A 23014-nucleotide genomic window follows, 5' to 3' on the forward strand; every position below is an offset into this window, starting at 1 on the left:
AAATTCCACAATATTAATTTATCAACTTGCATTAAACTATAAGAAACGACAACGGGGTTGTTGTTTATAAAGCAAATCCCATACTATGCATCAAATATCCTCCTTCAAAAAAAATATTCAAGATCAATTTTGGATATCTCGAACCCCCGGATATCTCGAAGTTTTTTCGAGGTCCCTCGGACTTCGAGATAGAGATATTTTACTGATATGATATACGAGTAATAGAGTAAAATCTGCCATTTTTCGCAGTTCTTGGAAGATCTCTTTCAAATTCAAAGAAAAGTGATTTAATAATGATTTGTTACAAAGATTTGTTTACAATTTGAAAGGAGTGACATTCTTATGATTTGGTGTACAGAAAGTGATTGGTTTGCAATTTATTAGGAGTGATTTGGTAGTGATTTGTTGGACAAGAAATATATGCCAGTGATATGCTTACAATTTCTTAAGAATGATTTGTTAAGCTCATTTGCATGGCAATTAAAATGCATCACTTACAAATCATTGATTTGTTGATGATTTCTTACAGTGATTTGTTTCAGGAATTTTTATGCCCCCCTTCAAAGAAGGGGGCATATTGCTTTGCACCTGTTGGTCGGTAGACCACATGTTGTCCGCTCAATATCTTGAGAACCATTCACTTGATCGTAATGATATTTCATATGTGGGTTGGTTATGAGTAGAGGAGGACCCCTATTGTTTTTCAGGTCAAAATGTCAAACTACTGTGGACATAGGAAGACACTGTCCACTCAATATCTTGAGAACCCTTTGTTTGACAGACATCAAACTTGTACACTGGTACATCCCAAGGAGTATAGATGACCCCTATTGATTTTGAGGTTGCATGGTCAAAGGTCAAGGGTCAAACTGGACATAGGAATATACTGACCACTCAATGTCTAGAGAACCCTTTGCTTGACAGACATCAAACTTAGTACAATGGTACATCTTCAGGAGATGACCCCTCTTGATTTTGAGGTCACATGGTCAAAGGTCAAGGGATAAACTGGACATAGTAATATATTGTCTCCTATATTTTAAGAATTAAATGCTTGATTGACACCAAACTTGGTACACTGGTACATCATAAGGAGTAAATGATTCCTATTGATTTTTAGGTCACATGGTCAATCCACTCCTAACATAGGAAGATATTGTCTGCTCAATATTTTGAATTGGTGATACTACTATCAATTAAATGATGTATGTGTATAACCCTTTTCAATTTTGCACCATGGGGGGTATATATGTTTTACAAACATCGCTTGTTTTTATTGATTTCATAGACCTTGGGACTAGTAATACTTGTAACCAATACTCAGGTGACCAATAAGGCCTGTGGGCCTATTGTTTTTGTCCCCCGCCACAACATGGAAGGGGACATACACTGTTGTCTGTGCATCCGTGTGTACATCTATCCCTCTTGACTTTGTGGATGCAACTCCTTTGAAACCACTCAATGGATTTTGTTCAAATGCAAGATTGTTAGTCACCAAATGTCGTTGATCATATTGCGCCACCATTTTGATTCGACAAATTTTACAGGAGTTATGGGACTACACTATTTCGCTACACTATAGAAACACTTTTTGGACGCAACTCCTTTGAAACCATTCAACAGATTTCAAAATTTGTTGGATTGTTTGTCACCATATGTAGTTGATCATATTTCGCCACTATTTTGATTCAACAAATTTTACAGGAGTTATGGGACTTTTGTGCTTCAACTTTCTTTGCGGTAGCAGTAGACATAGGGCTATGCATAGCAATCTTTTAACAAATGCTCATATTTTTTACTTAGACTTTAGAATCTGTACTAAAATTATCCTTCCTTACAACACATAATTCGTTGTCATTGACAGATATATTTCAGTATGGGTACAAACAAGTACCATGATTTTATTTATTTGAAACAAAATAAGAATGCCACATCTATTTTGGTCATTTTAAGCTGAAGTTGGAAATTGTATTATTCGAGAGAATCCACCATTCTCCCCTGTGCATGTGGAAGCGGATTCGTTGAAATACGGATACAGACTACGAGGATGTGTTACCAATGACAACCCAGAGAATGAAGTCCACATGATTGGAATTTACGGTGATAGACATTACAACACGTATGATGTTGTGATACGTCCTAGAGGGGAGAGCAAGAAACCTATAATACTGGTACTGTCGTCTTATCACGTGACTAACTGGAGGATTGACACCACTGTTCACCTAGATTCCATTATTTATGGGGTAAGTATGTATTTTTATTTGTAAAGACTAGTTTTATTTCATTATGAAGATAAATTATGTATATTCAATGATAAGGGTGTACACCACTTGTAATTATCTTATGCTGAATTTATGAATTTCAGAGTTTGAGAGAAAGCTCATACCCTCGTGTGAAAATTCTTGAAAACTCTAAGTGCGGCTCTTCAAATATTATACAATGGCATGATATTGCATCCGCCTATGGATCTGATACCGGAGGGGGAAATACAGTCAAAGCACTACTTGAGTTGGCAAGATACTATGGACCTGTGATGTCATTTACAGGTGTATACGTTTTGTACTCTCCTAAACGTTTTATGTTAGAAGTTGGAGGGAATTCACTTCAAAACAGGAACTCGAGTAAATCTGAGGTATTTTCAAATTAGTTAAAAATGTACATTACTACCTTAGACCCTTGAATGATTACATTTTTTATGAAAACAATTAAGTGAGATAGACATTTAATTTTGTAATGTGACTAAGGTATTTGTATGAAAATGTAATTTCTTTTTAATATATTTAAATGAAACATGCTCTTTCCATATACTTCAATGTAAAATTCTAAGTGAAGTAAATAATTAATAAGTGATAAATAAATCAGCAGTCAAATTTTTTTTAAAAATTACTATGGTGGATTATTTTTAATTGATGAACCCTTCAAAATTATACAATGATTACAAAAATACCAACATTCATATACTATATATGAAATATGATCGTTATACATTGAGTACCTTAAAGGACTGCCTAGATTGATCCCACAATACTGTGAAGTAATCTTAGTGTAAATGAAGTGAGATATAGTCTATAATGTATTCTTCCCTTTGAACAGTACTTTAACACAAAAGAGTGTACAAAAGTCAGTCAAAGATACTCCAACATGACAACCACTGTAGTATCGCCTACAACTACACAGGAGAACATGACACTATCATGTGAGTATAATTGTAGCTACACTGTCGACTTGTGGTTCAATCATGTTACCTTATTGATGACACAGAACCTACTAACAACACACAGAGAACACAACACTAGTGACACAGAACCTACTAACAACACACAGAGGACACAACACTAGTGACACAGAACCTACTAACAACACACAGAGAACACAACACTAGTGACACAGAACCTACTAACAACACACAGAGGACACAACACTAGAGACACAGAACCTACTAACAACACACAGAGAACACAACACTAGTGACACAGAACCTACTAACAACACACAGGACACAGCACAAGTGACACAGAACCTACTAACAACACACAGGACACAGCACTAGTGACACAGAACCTACTAACAACACTAGTGACACAGAACCTACTAACAACACACAGAGAACACAGCACTAGTGACACAGAACCTACTAACAACACACAGAGAACACATCACTAGTGACACAGAACCTACTAACAACACACAGAGAACACAACACTAGTGACACAGAACCTACTAACAACACTAGTGACACAGAACCTACTAACAACACACAGAGGACACAACACTAGTGACACAGAACCTACTAACAACACACAGAGAACACAACACTAGTGACACAGAACCTACTAACAACACACAGAGAACACAACACTAGTGACACAGAACCTACTAACAACACACAGAGAACACAACACTAGTGACACAGAACCTACTAACAACACACAGAGAACACAGCACTAGTGACACAGAACCTACTAACAACACACAGAGAACACAACACTAGTGACACAGAACCTACTAACAACACACAGAGAACACAACACTAGTGACACAGAACCTACTAACAACACACAGAGAACACAACACTAGTGACACAGAACCTACTAACAACACACAGAGAACACAACACTAGTGACACAGAACCTACTAACAACACACAGAGGACACAACACTAGTGACACAGAACCTACTAACAACACACAGAGGACACAACACTAGTGACACAGAGCCTACTAACAACACACAGAGGACACAACACTAGTGACACAGAACCTACTAACAACACACAGAGAACACAGCACTAGTGACACAGAACCTACTAACAACACACAGAGAACACAGCACTAGTGACACAGAACCTACTAACAACATACAGAGAACACAACACTAGAGACACAGAACCTACTAACAACACACAGAGAACACAACACTAGTGACACAGAACCTACTAACAACACACAGAGGACACAACACTAGTGACACAGACTAATTATTCTGCTACACACAGTCCGTTTTATATATTGTTGACAATCAGAACATATCAAATTTATTATTGACACAGAACAATTAAACTACAATTTTGACACACAGATAATGATGGGCAATCGGACCAAAGACCAGGATCGATTATCACTAATAATCAGACACATCATCATTCACTGTAATAGATTAATAAACTATTATAATTGGAATTGTCATTTTTAAAAGTGTTTTCTCCCTCAAAATAGATAACATAATTATTAAACATATAGAAACATATAGAAACAACATTTGAATTTTTCTTTGTTTCTTTTGTTCACAGGTAAATAATCAGAATTTCAATATATCAAGTAATTGAATTTATTTATAATCACATGTCTCAAAGATATCAGAGATAGACTCCATTATTTGACTGTTGAATGTCGTTGTGAAGTGATTTCCGGATTTTGTTTGGTCAATGATGTCGGCGACTTATTTTGTAATCGATTAGTAGCATCATAGGTCTCTGAATGACTGACAATCGATCATCAGCGACAATCGTTTCATCACTACGAACAGAACAAACTTGTACACTTTCCACACACAGAACACTTTACACTGTAACATTACTTTTTTGACACACAGAACATTCTACTCTGTAACATTACTCTGTTGACACACAGAACATTTTACTCTGTAACATTACTCTGTTGACACACAGAACATTCTACTCTGTTAACACACAGAACATTCTACTCTGTAACTTTACTCTGTTGACACACAGAACATTCTACTCTGTTACTTTACTCTGTTGACACACAGAACATTTTACTCTGTAACATTACTCTGTTGACACACAGAACATTTTACTCTGTAACATTACTCTGTTGACATACAGAACATTCTACTCTGTTAACACACAGAACATTCTACTCTGTAACTTTACTCTTTTGTCACACAGAACATTCTACTTTGTAAAATTACTCTGTTGACACACAGAACATTCTACTCTGTAACTTTACTCTGTTGACACACAGAACATTCTACTCTGTAACTTTACTCTGTTAACACACAGAACATTCTACTCTGTAACTTTACTCTGTTGACACACAGAACATTCTACTCTGTTACTTTACTCTGTTGACACACAGAACATTTTACTCTGTAACATTACTCTGTTGACACACAGAACATTTTACTCTGTAACATTACTCTGTTGACACACAGAACATTTTACTCTGTTAACACACAGAACATTCTACTCTGTAACTTTACTCTTTTGTCACACAGAACATTCTACTTTGTAAAATTACTCTGTTGACACACAGAACATTTTACTCTGTAACATTACTCTGTTGACACACAGAACATTCTACTCTGTTAACACACAGAACATTCTACTCTGTAACTTTACTCTGTTGACACACAGAACATTCTACTCTGTTACTTTACTCTGTTGACACACAGAACATTTTACTCTGTAACATTACTCTGTTGACACACAGAACATTTTACTCTGTAACACTACTCTGTTGACATACAGAACATTTTACTCTGTTAACACACAGAACATTCTACTCTGTAACTTTACTCTTTTGTCACACAGAACATTCTACTTTGTAAAATTACTCTGTTGACACACAGAACATTCTACTCTGTAACTTTACTCTGTTGACACACAGAACATTCTACTCTGTAACTTTACTCGGTTAACACACAGAACATTCTACTCTGTAACTTTACTCTGTTGACACACAGAACATTTTACTCTGTAACATTACTCTGTTGACACACAGAACATTTTACTCTGTTAACACACAGAACATTCTACTCTGTAACTTTACTCTTTTGTCACACAGAACATTCTACTTTGTAAAATTACTCTGTTGACACACAGAACATTCTACTCTGTAACTTTACTCTGTTGACACACAGAACATTCTACTCTGTAACTTTACTCTGTTGACACACAGAACATTCTACTCTGTAACATTACTCTGTTGACACACAGAACATTTTACTCTGTAACATTACTCTGTTGACACACAGAACATTCTACTCTGTTGACACACAGAACATTCTACTTTGTAACATTACTCTGTTGACACACAGACCATTCTACTCTGTAACTTTACTCTGTTTACACACAGAATTTTATTGAGATTAAAATGTAACCAAGTATAAAGTACATGAATAGAAGTAATATGGAAGTTCTGTAAAGGCATTATAGCATGTACATTTAAGTTCCTATTTTCAGTGAAAACAAATGCCCTTATTCCTGGACTGGCTGTGGGGTCTACACTGGTCTTTGTTCTGGTGTGTTTTTTCTGTTATTGGAAGATAAAAAGAAAACGAAGCAGACACAGTGCTACATCACAGACCAATGTCATGGCTCCAGTAGAATATCAAGCCAGGTCTTTTTACAATTATGACATGGCAAACAGAAATTGGACTTCACAATCAACCGATCAACAGAGAATCTCAAATCCAGGTAAACAGCATTGCTAAAGTATGCAGAAGTATGTTATTTCAAATGACATTTGATTAATGGAAAAAAGTCTTAAGATCGCAATTTTTTCTTTTACTTTCAGATATCTTAGCCGACATTTCTACACCTCAACTTCAATCATACCCAACTCCGACCTCATTATCATCCCCACCGCCTCCCTACTCGTCTTGTGGTCTTAGATCTCCTCAGTCAAGGACAGAAGCACCGCCTACAGCGACTCGTGTATCTTCATTCAATTCGAACAATACAGGAAATTCTCTACATACAACATCCGAGTCAACAGCTCCTGTAACAGCTGCTAGTGCTTCATTGGAACACTTAACTCCTCCCACTTCACTGGACTTACCACCGAGCTACTCATCTTGTGTTCAAGGTTATTCCGATTTACCCCCTAGTTATGATTCTATATGATATTGTTTTATTAGATAATCAACAGATAGGAAAACAACTGTCATAGAAGATAACAGTTTTTATAAAACATGTAGATCCATTTAATGTCAATGTTCCAGATGCAATTTCAAGTAAACTGCACTGTTGTATAATTTGTACCAATATTAGTCAGTAGTGTAAGCCCATCAAAGATGGGACGTATTATGGTATGGCGTCGTCCATCCATCTGTCTGTCGCCAGACCTTGCAGGCAAAATGCAGAATGAACAGCAAGGTTCAAGTACAACTTGGTACATTTGATCACCATGATGAGAAGATGCCTATTGTTTTTCAAGGTCAGAGGTGAAGGTTGTATCAGTTAACAGGAAAACCTTGTAGGCAGAATACAGACCAAACTATTGGGGCTAGGACTGTCAAACCTGGCACATATACTCCCATGCCAAGAGAAGGATCCTTTTTGTTCAAGGTCAAAGTCATAGTATCACTTATTAGGAAAACCTTGTAGGCAGGATACAGACCGAATCGTTGGGGCTAGGACCGTCAAACTCGGTACAGTACATATACTCCTAAGTGGAGAACACCTTTTGTTCTTCAGAATCAAAGGTCAAGGTGGTAGTATCACTTAGTAGAATAACCTTGTTTTTGTTATGGATACAGATATTGCTCAGAAATTTAGTCACAAGATTCCTCTAGGAGGTATTTAAGTTCGTTTTGCATTTCAGCTGGATTGGTGCATCATGACCTACTTTAGGGTTACAAGTAGGTCAAAACAATTTTCTAGATTTTTTTTTATGAATTCAGAGTGCATAATGTGCTTACAGGTCCAAGGGTGTATGTTGTGCTGTTTGCAGTACTCTTGTTGTGCTGTTTGCAGTACTCTTGTTGTGCTGTTTGCAGTACTCTTGTTGTGCTGTTTGCAGTACTCTTGTTGTGCTGTTTGCAGTACTCTTGTTTAATTGAGACTTAATAATAAAGATGGGAATGTTTTAGGGTTTTAAAAGCCTGTTATGTATTGGATTTGGTAATGAAGATTTTACGATATCAGTTATCCAGGTCCAGGGTGTACGAGGATTTATCCTGGGATATGGAATACAACCCCAGGGGTAAATCCCCATACACCCTTGATTGGACCAGGATAATTAATTTATATCCTTTGTAAACAAATGATACTACATATACTTATTTTGTAATTAAAATAAGGAAATTCATGCGAGAAATTTTATTTTTTACAAGCTAGGGGTATATAATGTGACATCACAATTTTAATGAATCGTGATGAATACGTTCTAAAGAACAAACCTCATTAAAAAAAATTCTTTGCATGTAGGTATACATTGCATTGTGACATCAATTATTTACCTCTGGCTTCAGCAGGGTGTGTGGAAATTTATACCTGGTTTGTTAACCAATTAGAACTCATCTCACATATGGAGCACCAAATTAACATAAACTCAAATAAGTGAAATATTTAATCATATGAATATATCATCAATTTATTTAATGCGCATGACAATTCAATCAAAGATCTCTTCAAGTAAATGTAATAGTATTAATTATTTTGCTGAATTGATGAGTGCTATAATTGAATTGTTACTCTCTTCAAATGAATTGATTACATCAACAATTGAATTGAGGTGTGCTACAATTCAATTGAAGAGAGCAATAATTCAATTAATATGTGCATCAATCAATTAATGCTTGCAATAATTGAGTTATTGCTCTTTTCCTTTGAATTAATGACATCATTAATTCAATTGATGCATGCAATAATTCTTCAATTCAACAACTGAAGTAATGATCTCTTCAATTAAATTTTTGCTCTCTAAAAGAACTGATGCAGTCATTAATTCCTTCTACAAAGCATTGTAAATAATGAAAGATATCTTCATTTGAATTATAGAGATCATCAAATCATTCAGACCAAGCTCCAAATGCTATTTTGCAAGCAATGATTCCACAGCATTGATGTGTGCATCAAATTGATGAGAGCAATAATTGAATTGATGTGCACATGAAATCGATTATTGCTCCAATTGATTTATGTATGCATCAAATCAATTATTGTTCTCATCAACTGAATTAATGTGTGCATCAAGTCAATTTTTCCTCTCATCACTTGGATTAATGCATACACTAATTCAATTATTGTGCACAATAATTGAATTGATGCTCTCATTAATTGTGATGATGTAGTATACCCCCTTAATCATATTTGTTGAAGATTCCATGCCTATATTGGTCCATATTCTGAAGCTTATATTAGTTTTTATGACCAAGGTCATAGACTAAGGTCATTGGAGTAACTTGACCTTGAGGCTCCATTTTTCAATCATCATTTTTGAAGATCCCATATCGCTATCGATTAAGGTTTTAAATTTATGCAAGTCACTATAATGATCAAGGTCAACTGACCATGATACTAATTTGTAAAGTCTTGACACTATACCAGCTTATGTAATCAAGGACTAGATCATTAGAGATATTTCACCATAATACAAGTCTGTAGTTGCAAATCATCACCTTATCATTGCTGAAAATGCTATGAATTTATTTATGATATTTCACAAGTTATATCTGTTGAAATATGGAATTTCCCCACCTATAGTTCTATGCTAGACCTCACCCCCATTTGATCCCCTCAAAAGGTACCTAAATCCCCTTAAATCTGAAAGCAAAGATTCCTACATACATTGAACTATCACATCTTGGAGTATTAAATACTTCATGAACCACTTACAGAGAACAGTCATGGACATTTTAGGTGCAGAAAAGTGGAAGAATAAGAACTAAGCAAAAACAAACATCTCCAAACTTTGTTATATAAGAGACTTAAAAATTACATTACTAAGACAATGGTACATCATACGGCCGTCGGACAGCGATGAAAAAATTTCAGTGCAACATTTGTATCCATTATGAGAAAGTCCAAGGAACTACTTGACCTACTTTTAGCCCTAAAGTAGTACACGATGCACCAATTAAGCTGAAATGCAACTGAATCTGCACTTCTCCGAGAGGAATGTTGTGACTACATTTCAGGGCAATACCTGTAACCATAACAAAAAAAGTTTGGAAAACTGTGACATATCTTTAGCACTAAGTAGGTGAAGGTGCACCAATTAAGCTGAAACATACGCTTCTTGAGGAAGAAATTGCGACCAAATTTCAATGTCGTATATATATGCATCCGTTACGGAAAAAAAGTCCAGAAAACACGACCTCAGATGGACAGCACTATAACATATTATACCTCAGTATGAGAATTCTATGCAACGCGTACTCTGATTGGTCTAGACAGTCACGTGCCAGGGAAGACAAAACTTCATATCTCTCTCTCAAACATCATATTTCCCCTTGGGCAGCTTCGTGCATTTTCCATAAATTTAACGTCAAAGTAGACGAAGTGTATTATGACGTCACAATAAGTCCAAGTCATTCTACTTTCATAGTTCGTAAGGCACAAAATATGCGGGTCTCTGATATACAGTTTTAAAATCGACTGATTTTGGTTGATATAAAAACATGCAAGTAAATGAGCATTCAAGGAGAATGGAAATACAAAAACTGGTTTCGCTGTTTGTACCTTCTATATATACATTGACGGCGCGATGTTACTGTTAGGGCGATCTCAGCTACATACATGTACAATGTATAAATGAGTAAACTCCAATCTCAAATACAATTTTGTGGTCTTGCTTTGTTTCGGTATAATTTCAATTTCAAACAAATTATTGCATGAATGTTCGGGAGATATGAAGATTTATTCACCCAAGAAAAATCACATTCCCCTCGGGCGTTGCCCTCAGGGAATATGATTTTTCTTGGGTGAATAAATCTTCATATCTCCCTCACTATCATGCAATAAATGTATAATATCTCCCGTTGGCTTATATTAATTATGATAACTCTAGATATGAATTAAGACAATCACAAATTCAATCAAAAAATTTAATACAAGTATTTAGCATACTGACAAAAACAATGGAAATGTTGAGTATTCTTAACAACTTGACAAAACAGCACCACATATGCAAAAATTGTACATCAAGCATGTTAACTAATGTGGAGATATTATGCTAAATCTTTGGATTTCTTTCACATATGGTACAGAGTGAGAGGTAGATAAACTAACTTCAAATGCTTTAACGCAAAATAAAAATTCCAACCATTCCGAGTACGAGGGATGTAAAACATATTGCTCACATTGGTATATCATGAAATAAACCCTCTTTCTTGAGTAAGTGTACATTCAACTCTTAAGAAAATTACTATGTGAAAATGTCATCTTGCTTGGATAAATTATTTAAATAAATGAGGCAAACTAACCTTGGGTGTGGTGTGTGTGTGTGTGTGTGTTGGGGGGGGCAAAATGAAGCCTTCTGCATATGAAACACCTGACACTGCTAATCTATGTAACAAGTTTGGAAAAGACTGGTGAGTCAACAGTAATAATGTGATGGTATAATTTGTCAAAGAGCTTTTTTTTTTTTTTTTTTTTTACTGCAGATACTGATAAACAAAGAGAAAATAAAATAAAGAAACAAAAAATATGTTGGTGTTGTTCTAAAAACATGAAGATAAGCAATACTGGTTGCAGGGGATACAAGTTGGCACAATACTAACATAAAATATAAAGATCAGCAGACAATACAAAAAAAAAAACAACCAAAAAAAAAAAAAAAACCTAACAAGATGTGTTTATGAAACACTGATGCTCCCATATGGCAGAAAAAGTAATTCTGGTACTCAAAAAAGGTCTTGTCACAAGGAATACACATATGAAATATGAAAGCCCTATCACTAAGCATTCAAAAGTTATGACTTAGGTTAAAAGTTTTTCAAAAGTAGGTCAAACCCTAATGTCAATAGGTCAAAATTTTTGCTAAATAAATAAAGATCTTGTCACAAGGAATACACATATGAAAGCCCTATCACCAACCATTCAAAACTTATGGCCAAAGTAAAAGTTTTTCAAAAGTAGGTCAAACCCTGAGGTCAAGGTAAAATTTTTTGGTACCAATTTATTAGGTTTCGTCACAAAGAATACACATGTGAAATGTGAAAGTCCTATCACCATCTATTTTAGGCCAAGGTTAAAGTTTTTGCAGACAAACAAACAGACAGATCAAAAACTATATGCCCACGGATCTCTGATTTCGGGAGCATAAAAATAAACAAATAAAGACTCTTTAACATTGACTAGAGAAAAAAATCATACAAAAATGGATATCAAGCAATGAAAACAAATTGTAACAAAAATGTAGTGACTTTGAAGTGAATGAAATGGATGTTTATTTTGGTACATGTTTAACGACTACAAATTTTTGAAATGTTTTCCGAGGAATGCCAGTTTTATTTACCGATACAGGTTTACAATAGATAAAATAAATTTCACATGTTTTACAATTAAAAAAACCCAAAGAATGCAAGCATGAAACTCCATAAATGAATTTCAATGATGTAAAAGAAAAATACAATTATAGGTAATTTATACATTCCTTCTAGAATATTTTCACTTAGAATGAATAACTGATGCTTCTGTTTATAGTCTCTTTCAGTATATAAAATCAGCTACAGAATGTTTAACACATGTTGATATTAATTTACTTTAATTCACACTAACTCCAATTTTCAACAGTTTACAATAGCAGTTATTTATGCCTATGCTTTTAATAAATGTGCATTTTGTAGACGTATAATAATCAAAAGAAAAGTGCGATACATTTTTCACTCAATTATCATGGCACATCTGAACAACAATAAGGCAAGCAGTCTATACTGAATGACAATTACAAACACATTTCCATAACATCTCATTATCTGTCACACAAACCTGAAATCCAATCTGAAAGACAATCATCAGACTCGCACTCAAAATTTTGCACTGCAAAAAATTGATTAAACACAAAATATTTCCCAATATATGAGGGTTTTCTTCTTAAATTATCATTAGAATTCATTTTGGATTACCAAAATTTACCATTCCAATAATGTTATTAGGTCCTTCCTAGGTATAGTATAAATTTTACTATTTTATGTACATTGCACTAATACAATGGCAGTGATCAGAGACAGCACTGAGAGCATTTTTTAGTATAAAACAAATGTTTTCACTTCTTTGCTGAATGACAAAACCAAAGTTTAAGACACATGTACGAGATTGTGATTCTACAAAATGTGCCATTATTTTTACGTAACAGTGAATTCTATATAAAGTGTGTTCTCCTGTACAATAATAAAATCATAATGGAAATATAAGTATATGATTTTAAACCTTAGAATTTAAGACAAGTTGAGCAGCTTGATATAGTGGATGTGTTATGGGCCCTGAAATTGACACCCTTATCGGACTCCAATGCCTGGTGTTGGGCCTGTTTTGTTAGTTCTGTAGCAATGTCATAAAACAAAGCGTCCACGTTTTCTGCCTCTTTAGCAGACGTCTCTATGAATTTCATTTCATAGCGTTTAGCAAACTGTTCACCAATATGTGCTGGAATCTCTCGTCTGTTTATTTGATCAATTTTATTTCCTGAAATTACAAGAGTTTTGTTAAAAATGAATAGCATGTCTACTAGACTGTTTGCTCTTTTCTTAAAAGAATATTTTATCAATGAATGACCTACCAACTAGGTAGCTGAAGACTTTGGTATGCGCATATTTTTCAATTTCCTGAATCCAGTGGGGAACATTATCAAAGGACAGCTGACTACAGACATCGTACACCAGGATAAGGGCATTTGCTGAATGGTAGTAACTCTGCGTTATGGAACGGAATCGCTCTTGTCCAGCAGTATCCCAAATCTGGAGCTGTTAATTCAGAAAGCATCATGTTATTGAACAGAAAATCCACATTTGTTAAGTCAAAGTTATAGTAAGTGAATATGTAAAACAAGAGGCCCATGGGCCACTTTGCTCACCTGAGTTACCTAGTCCATATCTAAAGATTTTTCTTATATATTCCTTATATATTCACATGTAAAACTTTTGATCCCTATTGTGGCCCCAACCTACCCCCGGGGATCATGATTTTTTTTTTTACAAACTTGAATCTGCACTATGTCAGGAAGCTTTCATGTAAATGTCAACTTCTTTGGCCCAATAGTTCTTGAGAAGACTTTTTAAAAAGATTTTCTCTATATATTTCTATGTAAAACTTTGATCCCTTATTGTAGCCCCATCCTTCCCCTGAGGGACATAATTTTAACAAACTTGAATCTGCAATATGTCAGGAAGCTTTCATGTAAATTTAAACCCTTCTGGCCAAGTGATTTTTCAGGGGACGATTTTTAAAGAATTTCCCTATAAATTTGTCTGCTATTGTGGCCCCACTTACCCCTGGGACCTATGATTTTAACAAACTTGAATCTGCACTATGTCAGGAAGCTTACATGTAAATGTAATCTTTTCTGGCCCAGTGGTATTTCAGAAGAAGAATTTAAAAGATTTTTCCTATATATTTGTATGTAAAATTATGATCGCCTATTGTGGCCCCATCCTACCCCCAGGGGCTATGATTGTAACAAACTTGAACTTGCACTATGTTAGGAAGCTTTCATGTAAAGTAGTACTTTCCTAGCCCAGTGGATCTTGAGAAGATTTTTAAATGACCCGACCCTATTTTTGCATTTTTGTGATTATCTCCCCTTTGAAGGGGGCATGACCCTTCATTTGAACAAATTTGAATCCCCTATACCAAGGATGCTTTGTGTCAAGTTTGTTTGAAAATGGCCCAGTGGTTCTGGACAAGAAGATTTTTAAAAGTCACCAATGTATTTTCACAATTTTGCTATTATCTCCCCTTGGAAAGGGAAGTGACCCTTCATTTGAACAATCTTGAGATACCTTCATCCAGGATGATTTGTGTCAAGTTTGGTTGAAATTGGCTCAGTGGTTCTGGAGAGGGAGATTTTTAAAAGTTTTTAATGTATTTTTACTATTTTGCTATCATCTCCCCTTGGAGAAGGGTGTGGCCATTCATTAAAACATACTTGAATCTCCTTGTCCCAAGGATGCTTTGTGCCAAGTTTGGTTGAAATTGGCCTAGTGGTTCTTGAGAAGAAGTCAAAAATGTGAAAGTTTACAGACAGACGGACAGACCGAAGGACGGACAAAGAGTACAAAAACAATGTCTCCTACTGAAAGACATAATGAAGCATTGTACAAAGTTTCAAATCTATCAGATAAGCCATATAGGAGGAGAAGTGTTCACAAGCTATTTTACATCCTCCACCCCTCTTAGATCCACTATAACTTTTAGGAAAATAATTGGATCCTCCAGTCCACAATATGCACATCTACAAATGGCAATGAAGCATTATACACAGTTTTACATGTAAGTAAGCCATATAAGAGGAGAAGAGTTACAAGATTTTGTGACGGACGGACAGAAAGTACAAAAATAATGTCTCTCCATGGAGGAGAGGGGACATAATGAATTAACATTTTTATAGTGCTGAATATTTTAAGAGGATAATTTTTTGTTGTTGCTAAATAAGGCCAATTCAACTTAATTAGTAGATATTATCATCCAGGGTCACCAAAAAGTATGGGGCGGGTGGGAGGATTTTATTTTTTAATTTTTATTTTCTGAGAAAAATATTAATGACAAATGAATTTTTGTCAACAGAAGTGAATCATTTAATGTCAGATGAATTCAAGGTTAAAGGTCATATGAAACGATATTTGAAGAAATTGAGTTATGTATGAAAATTCATTAATCAAGGTTTATTAAACAATAATTCATTTTTAATTTTTTATTCAGTGCATTATAACATCATAACAGCTGATCAAATGTACTCGATCACGAAAATTATTTTTGATGATCGCAGCTGATCTCCCTTGCTGATGACGTCAAAAGACCCACTGTGATGTAAGCAACTAGGCCTTATAACATGAATAGGCCTATAACGAAGTATTTTAAAACTGCATAGCTTTGAAAAATGCCAAAGTGTGCTGCATTTAATTGTAGTACATGTGTTAGGTTGTAGAAGATGGTGCATATACATGTACACCTCTTCCCAAGGGATACCAGATTTAGATGAAAAAAATATATGGGTATACAAATTCTCCGACGCGATGGATTCAGTGTTGCCATGAACATTGCACTTCAGTACATCCGTCGGTAGCCTAACAATGTGGACACAAATAGATGAATTTCAAATCAGACGCTGTGCCAATAATTTTATATTTTCCAGAGACTGAGACAAATCAAAATATAAATTAAAGTCAATCGCTTAGTTAAAGCGAAGACACTGGTATGTATTACTAAACAAGAGGTACTGTGAGCAATGCTCACTAAGAATACCCCCCGCTTACCCCAATCTCCCAAAGGGTGTTGTTAATAGGTATAAATTACCTCTTTCCTGAGTGTAAAAATATGGTATGCCTTTGTAGAAGAAAATGGAAGATATAGTCCGAACACAAATCCATGGCATAAACCTATAATTTTGACCTTGAGATCAAAGGTCAAGGTCATAAAGAGGTCATGAATGTACATGACACATAGTCTCATGGTGATGCACCCATGTCTTATGGTATGACTATGTCAAAACCCTATAATCAATTTTGACCTTGAGGTCAAAGTTCAAGGTCATATAGAGGTCATGAAGGTACTCGACACATCGTCTCATGGTGATACACTCATGTGTCAAATATGGTATGCCTATATCAAAGAACAAAGAAGTCATGGCCCTGACACGAATCCATTGTAAAAACCTGTAATTAGCCGAGTTGCAACGAAGTTGTTAGCCGAGTTGCAACAAAGTTGAACTCAACTATTGGTTTGGGTTGGCGGGCGGGCGTCAACAATTGGTTTCCGGATGATAACTCGAAAAATTTACAATCTAATCAAATGAAACTTTGATATATTGTTTAATTTTGACCTTGAGGTCAAGGTCATATGGAGGTCATGAAGGTACATGACACATTGTCTCATGGTGATACACTCATGTGTCAAATATGGTATGCCTATGTCAAAGAACAAAGAAGTTATGACCCGGACACGAATCCATTGTAAAAAACCTTTAATTTTGACCTTGAGGTCAAGGTCATATAGAGGTCATGAAAGTACTCGACACATCGTCTCATGGTGATCCACCTGTGTGCCAAATATTGTACGCCTAAGTCAAAGAACAAAGAAGTTATGGCCCAGACACGAATCTGCACAGACAGACGGACAGATAGAGTGATTCCTATATACCCACCAGAACTTCGTTCGGGGGGTATAATTATAGCAAAATTGCTACAGGTAAGTAACAAATTATGTAATTGTACAATTTAGAAATGGTATGCCTGCCCCTTTGTCAATAATCCATACGAATTGCTTCTCTTTAAGGAACTCAAAGCCAGTGTATTTATGCTAACTATTATTCCATTATTTCTCTTTCAAATTATGTCCTTTTTCTTAAAAGCAGCATTGCAAAAAGAAGACATGAAAAGAAAAGAGAGCAATACCAGTGCCTGTACAAAAAATTATTATTTCTAAGTGATACATTCAGCATATTAATCAAACTTCTAATTTTATGTAAAATAAAATTTTGGGTCTTCATACATAAAAACCATGATAATGGCATACTTCTCATGCATTATACCCACATATAGACTACATATAGACACCTGCATAAGCAGAAAATTATGCATTCTGAAAATAAATTTCCCTTACTTTAATTCTCTCTCCATTTACTTCTACAGTTTTGATCATGAAGTCCACACCAATGGTAGCCCCTTGTCCTGGTGGAAACAGACCCTTAGATAAAATGCAACAAATTATTATCATTACATATTTATCCATAAATTTGTCGATAACTATTTCTCAATCACCATCATAACTAATGCTCATGCACAACAAAGTGGCAGTAGACTCTATGCATAATCAACTGTTGTGATGGAATGATTTTTTGAGGTCCATTTTGGGTCCAAATTTCGGTCCTTTCCCCCCCTAAAAATTGCCATTTCCCCCCCAATTTAGCTTGCATTTTCCCTAATAATAAAATTATAAAAGGAAAACGTATTTGAAACAAGAGGCCCATGGGCCACATCGCTTACCTGAGTCACCTTGGCTCATATTTAAAGATTTTTCCTATATATTCACATGTAAAACTTTTATCCCTATTGTGATCCCAACCTACTCCCGGGGACCATGATGTTTTTCAAAATTGAATCTGGACTAGGTCAGGAAGCTTTCATGTGAATGTAAACTTTTCTGGCCCAATGATTTTTCAGAAGAGGATTTTTAATGATTTTCCCTATATATTTGCATGTAAAAATTGATCCCCTATTGTTGCCTCATCTTACCCCCGGGGGCCATGATTTTAACAAACTTGCCTTTGGCTCAGGTGAGCTAAAAATATACAGTATTTGAAATTCTCTTATTTTCATAAATAGAAAATTTACCTGAGTAAATCTTCTGACCAAACATGTCTTCCCAACCCCTGCTTCACCAATCAACACAACCTTAAACAAGTACTTGTAGTCCTCCATCTTCACCTGTAAAGTCAAAAATTGTCAATTCAAAGGGCTGCAAACAGACTTGTCCACTGACAGTCACAAAGGTTGTGTACACATCTATGATTTTATTTTGTTGAATCTGCATTATAAAACTAAGCAGATGACAACGCATTGTCTTGTGCACACTAAGGAATGTTCAGTTTAAAAAAAGCTTTAAATAAAAAAAACCCCAACTTTTATCAGATTATTTGATCACATTCTATGAAGGCTACTCGGATAAATTTCATGCCATATGCCTAGGGAAGAAAGCTAATGAGACTGAAAGGATAACGTCTTTTAATATAACTAACACAGAAATTAATTGCGAAAATAATGTGACCTTACTTGTTGTCAACACTGACATTGAATTTTTACTTAAGTTTGACAACCATGTTACAGAAATATGCAAAAATGATCAAGACGACTGGCTGTTTTCGAAATAATAGAAATTATTTTTAACCAAATAATCATTTACAACTCTTTTATTCCATCAAATTTTAATTACTGTCCATAAAAGCACTTTGTAGCAAAAGTACCAATAGTCAACTATAATGGACAAGTTTTCCTCCCGACATTTAATGAATCTCCCATCAGTGTTATCCTGCAGCAAACTAAAACTATTGCATATAAACAGAATACAAGCAATAGCTTATCAAGCCTTTGAATTTTCTTTATAAGGAATCTCTTAACCAGTTAAATATCTTAACAATCTCCTGTCACACAAATAATCTTCCTAGAATTCCAGGAGGCAATAAAGCCAACATCCACCAGTGAACTAGATAAGGCTTGAATATTTTTAGCTACGAGGCCTCCTGAAACAGTCTCCTCAATGACATCTGGAAAGTGGATCCCTATTTAAGTCATTTAAAAGTCTGCTCCAGATGTGGTGTGGATCACTGTGCAGTAATCTCAGCTGAAATTCAGCTCGGCTGGATATTTGGACTGTCACTTTCAACGAATCTCGGAGGAGCAGTCAGGGTTTGACATTTACTTTTTTGAGCACTAGACCAATCGGGCTACTTCAAATGATATTTAATAGACCTGACCTTACATCCACTAGCCCTGACCAACTCTCCAGAAAAAAAAAACCCTGGGGATTTCTTCATATATAAATACCTAATTTAAATGAAGTTTGAAATAAAAAGTATTTAATAGTCTCTAAAAAAAAAAGTCTCGTAATTCAATTTGATGATTTTATTTTCAATTAAACGCATTTTCTGTTTCTTTAAATTCTATCCGGTGCAGAAATTCATTAAGTCCATTTGCTAAAATAAAATGACCTCAACCGTTTTATTTTTTTCTATTTCATAAGCCCTGCTTTGTTTCATCCCAACCTTTTCCTTTTTTTCTGTTCAACGTGAACCAGTCCCTTTAACATTCAAAGTATTTGAATAAATGTCCTAAAACATCAATTCCGACAGTGACTAATATAGTAGAACTGAAAATAAAGATTATGTCATCAATCGGTTCAAAATTGCTCCCAAACTCTTTACAGGTATTAGGGGGGGGGGGGGGGGGGGGGGGGGGAGTTAAGAATAAAATATCTTATGGTTTAAAGTAAAGTTTCTTATTCATCTTTTCAACACGACCAGTCGGACTAGTTTATCGACATTTTACCCGACCGGACCTATCATTTAGTAGACTCGGTCGGTCGGACGTGCCTTAGTGTCAAACCCTGAGCAGTCCTTCATAATTCATGTCTGGAAATTTACATTCAGCTTCTACTGGTTCTAGCAATTAATGTGCACTTAGGTGACACTGACTTTCGCTTCAAATAAGTTGATTGACTATTAAACTAACTCTCTATTACTATTAATGTTACATTGCTTACCGTCTAGGTATGAAAATTCCAATGTAAAAACAATAATTTTTATTGCTGAATTTTCCATTCAAATGAGGACTCCCATGAAGGTATTGTTTATAATGTTCTGATATTGAAGAGTTCTTAAAGTATGCTTTCTTTTTTTTTTTAAATTAGTGATATACAATAGGTAAGGGCAGTTGATATATATCACTAATAAAAAAGCAGTCACTATGGGAACTCTTCAATATCTTGAGATAAACAATTCCTTCATGGGAGTCCTCATTTGAACAGTAAATTCAATGACTGTTTTTACTAAATGACATTTTCATACTTAGATGATAAGCAATGCAAAATTATTAGTAATAGAGAGTTAGTTTAACAATCATATAGTGAATGGCAGTGTCACTTAAGTGCACAGTAATTGTTATACTGGACGAAGCTAAATGTAAATTTCCAGACATGAATTACGAAAGATTGCTCCAAGATTCGGTGAAGGCATCAGTTGAAATTTCCAGCCGAGCCAAATCTCCGCTGAAATTACTGCACATCTGGAGCAGCCTCTTAAATCTCAGTGGAGATTACACCATTCAGATGCTCAATGTGTGAGGATGAATTACTTTCCTTTAACTATCACAGCCCTATTTAGTCCCCCCCCCCCTTTCTGTTTTTTATTTTTACCCTTTTAGTGTTTCTTTTTAAAATACTTATAACTTGTATTTATGCTTCTTTTTTCTGCTATTTACTTTGCAGTTACAAACTTGTTTTAGCAGCCACTTGAAATCAGCGGCCTCTCCCGAACAATGGCTACTCTCAATTTCCCCCCAATGATTTTTCTTATATATTTGTACTGGAATAAACAGCAACCTGTGTAATGCGGCCAGCGGCCACTCAAATCCTCACCCAACACGTTAATTACACTGTAATAGGTGGCCATTTTGTCCACGACACGGTTTTTATCAGGTGATATTTTACATGGGTTAATCAGCTATGACGATAGCTGATTGTTTTGAAAACACATATTCGCTTGGGTAATTAAATACTGGTCAGTTTACCTGAAGATATTAAATAGATTTGTGTTCAAATTATATATTTTATACTCTGTTATCGTTGTTTGTCATTTTTAACAAATCCCTGGCTGGAGAGGGATTTCCCTCGAGTTCTATATTGCTCCTTAATCTTAATAGAGGGCAAAGCCCTCTCATGTCCCAAAGGCCCGTGAGAGCAGAGCTCTTTCTATAGGTAACATGTATACATATTTAAAAGAAAAATATAGAAAACTGATGAAAAATTAAACCATACCTATCAAACTTGAAAATTTTGGTCAAAATGGCATAGATTCGAATTGCAAGTGTTAAGCTATGTATTTCTCCATTTTCAATCTCGTGTACCCAAGTTCATGTCATTCTGAAATGTTGCATAAAATCCATAAAGGCAATGTAAACCATATTTTCTTAATCATACGTAATCACTCCTCGATTAAGGCAATTGTAACATGTCTCCCAATATTTGTAAATTGATACTGAACATGACATTACAATGCACTGTTTACATTAATTTTGTTATATTTTCTGCATTCAATGAATAGGTGGATCATTGAAAAAGGTTGTGTGATGCTTTGATAGATCTCTGTCCTGCTAACTCCGGGATATTTTTTGTCCTGTTATGGATATAGATACTGATGCTAATACTTTTTGATTTGCCTTCAAACACAGTCATGCCCCAGGACATGTTATTTTCATTTACTTACAAAGCTTGCCACTATTTCTTAGTTTTAGTTATTTTTCTTTATTGCTTTACAGTTAAGCTTAATTTGTCTATTACTCCTCATCTCTTAAGTTATGCTCATTTGTGTGTTTCACTAAAATTTGCTTTGGGTTGTACAGTCTTCTATTTGTTTGCTTGCTTATGAGATATAATGTAGTTGTTATCTTATTCATATGTTGTTTTACTTATGTTTTGTCGACTGACTTGTTTTATTACAAGCTCCCTAGAGCTGTACAACAGGCTTCTATATCTTGTTTAATGCCCATTTTCATTCAATCGTAACTATCATGCAACAAATTCACTCATTTTCAAAAAAAAAAATGTATATAAAGCTTTCTTTCAGTCTCCATCAGTATTTAATTACCCTTTATACTGCAAAATCATGATCATCACAACTTCATCATTTCAACCCGGATGTCGTATTGGTTTTATATGCTATGTATACCGGATGTACGTTGCGCATGAATCTATATAAGTATTTTACCTTTGAAGTTTGTTGATAGACTACATAGACTGTAACATGATTAAGAAAAATTAATCGTTTATACAAATGAATTAGTTTCTTGCAAATTAAGAAAACGTATTAGTGGAAACATTGGAACTATGTTCTCATTGTAT

At 35.0% G+C, this 23014-nt stretch overlaps 2 protein-coding genes across 3 annotated transcripts in view; one reads left to right on the plus strand and one right to left on the minus strand.

Annotated features, from left to right (window-relative positions):
* LOC125680183 (uncharacterized) overlaps positions 1–8552 on the plus strand; it is a 51042-nt gene extending 42490 nt beyond the window's left edge. Inside the window, exons 21-25 of the mRNA XM_056153555.1 lie at positions 1954–2243; positions 2366–2632; positions 3094–3196; positions 6704–6937; positions 7038–8552. Of these exons, the coding sequence (XP_056009530.1) occupies positions 1954–2243; positions 2366–2632; positions 3094–3196; positions 6704–6937; positions 7038–7366 (1223 nt within the window). The 3' untranslated portion in view covers positions 7367–8552. The remainder of the gene's footprint in view (positions 1–1953; positions 2244–2365; positions 2633–3093; positions 3197–6703; positions 6938–7037) is intronic.
* Positions 8553–11278: 2726 nt separating this feature from the next.
* On the minus strand, positions 11279–22877 carry LOC125682197 (ras-related protein Rab-30-like). 2 transcript variants are annotated; one of them, XM_048922639.2, is made up of 6 exons: positions 22761–22824; positions 21932–22036; positions 18736–18828; positions 18005–18088; positions 13968–14151; positions 11279–13873 (listed from the first exon to the last, which is right to left on the minus strand). In XM_048922639.2, exons 3-6 carry the CDS (start codon positions 18820–18822, stop codon positions 13620–13622), a joined length of 609 nt encoding a protein of 202 aa, XP_048778596.1. In that variant the 5' UTR covers positions 18823–18828; positions 21932–22036; positions 22761–22824; the 3' UTR covers positions 11279–13619. The 2 variants fall into 2 exon arrangements, with proteins under 2 accessions (XP_048778596.1, XP_048778594.1); XM_048922637.2 differs by lacking the exon at positions 21932–22036 and having other exon boundaries at positions 22761–22877.
* Positions 22878–23014: the final 137 nt, after the last annotated feature.

Source organism: Ostrea edulis, chromosome 2 (genome assembly GCF_947568905.1).
Source record: "Ostrea edulis chromosome 2, xbOstEdul1.1, whole genome shotgun sequence".
NCBI classification, from domain to species: domain Eukaryota; kingdom Metazoa; phylum Mollusca; class Bivalvia; order Ostreida; family Ostreidae; genus Ostrea; species Ostrea edulis.

Coding starts and splice junctions, on each gene's coding strand:
- LOC125682197 (XM_048922637.2), bottom strand. CDS start 18,822: ATGGAGGACTACAAGTACTTGTTTAAGGTTGTGTTGATTGGTGAAGCA. Junction 18,089..18,735: donor TGGTCAGAAGATTTACTCAG/GTAAATTTTCTA, acceptor ATTTTATCTAAG/GGTCTGTTTCCACCAGGACA. Junction 14,152..18,004: donor TAAATGGAGAGAGAATTAAA/GTAAGGGAAATT, acceptor CTGAATTAACAG/CTCCAGATTTGGGATACTGC.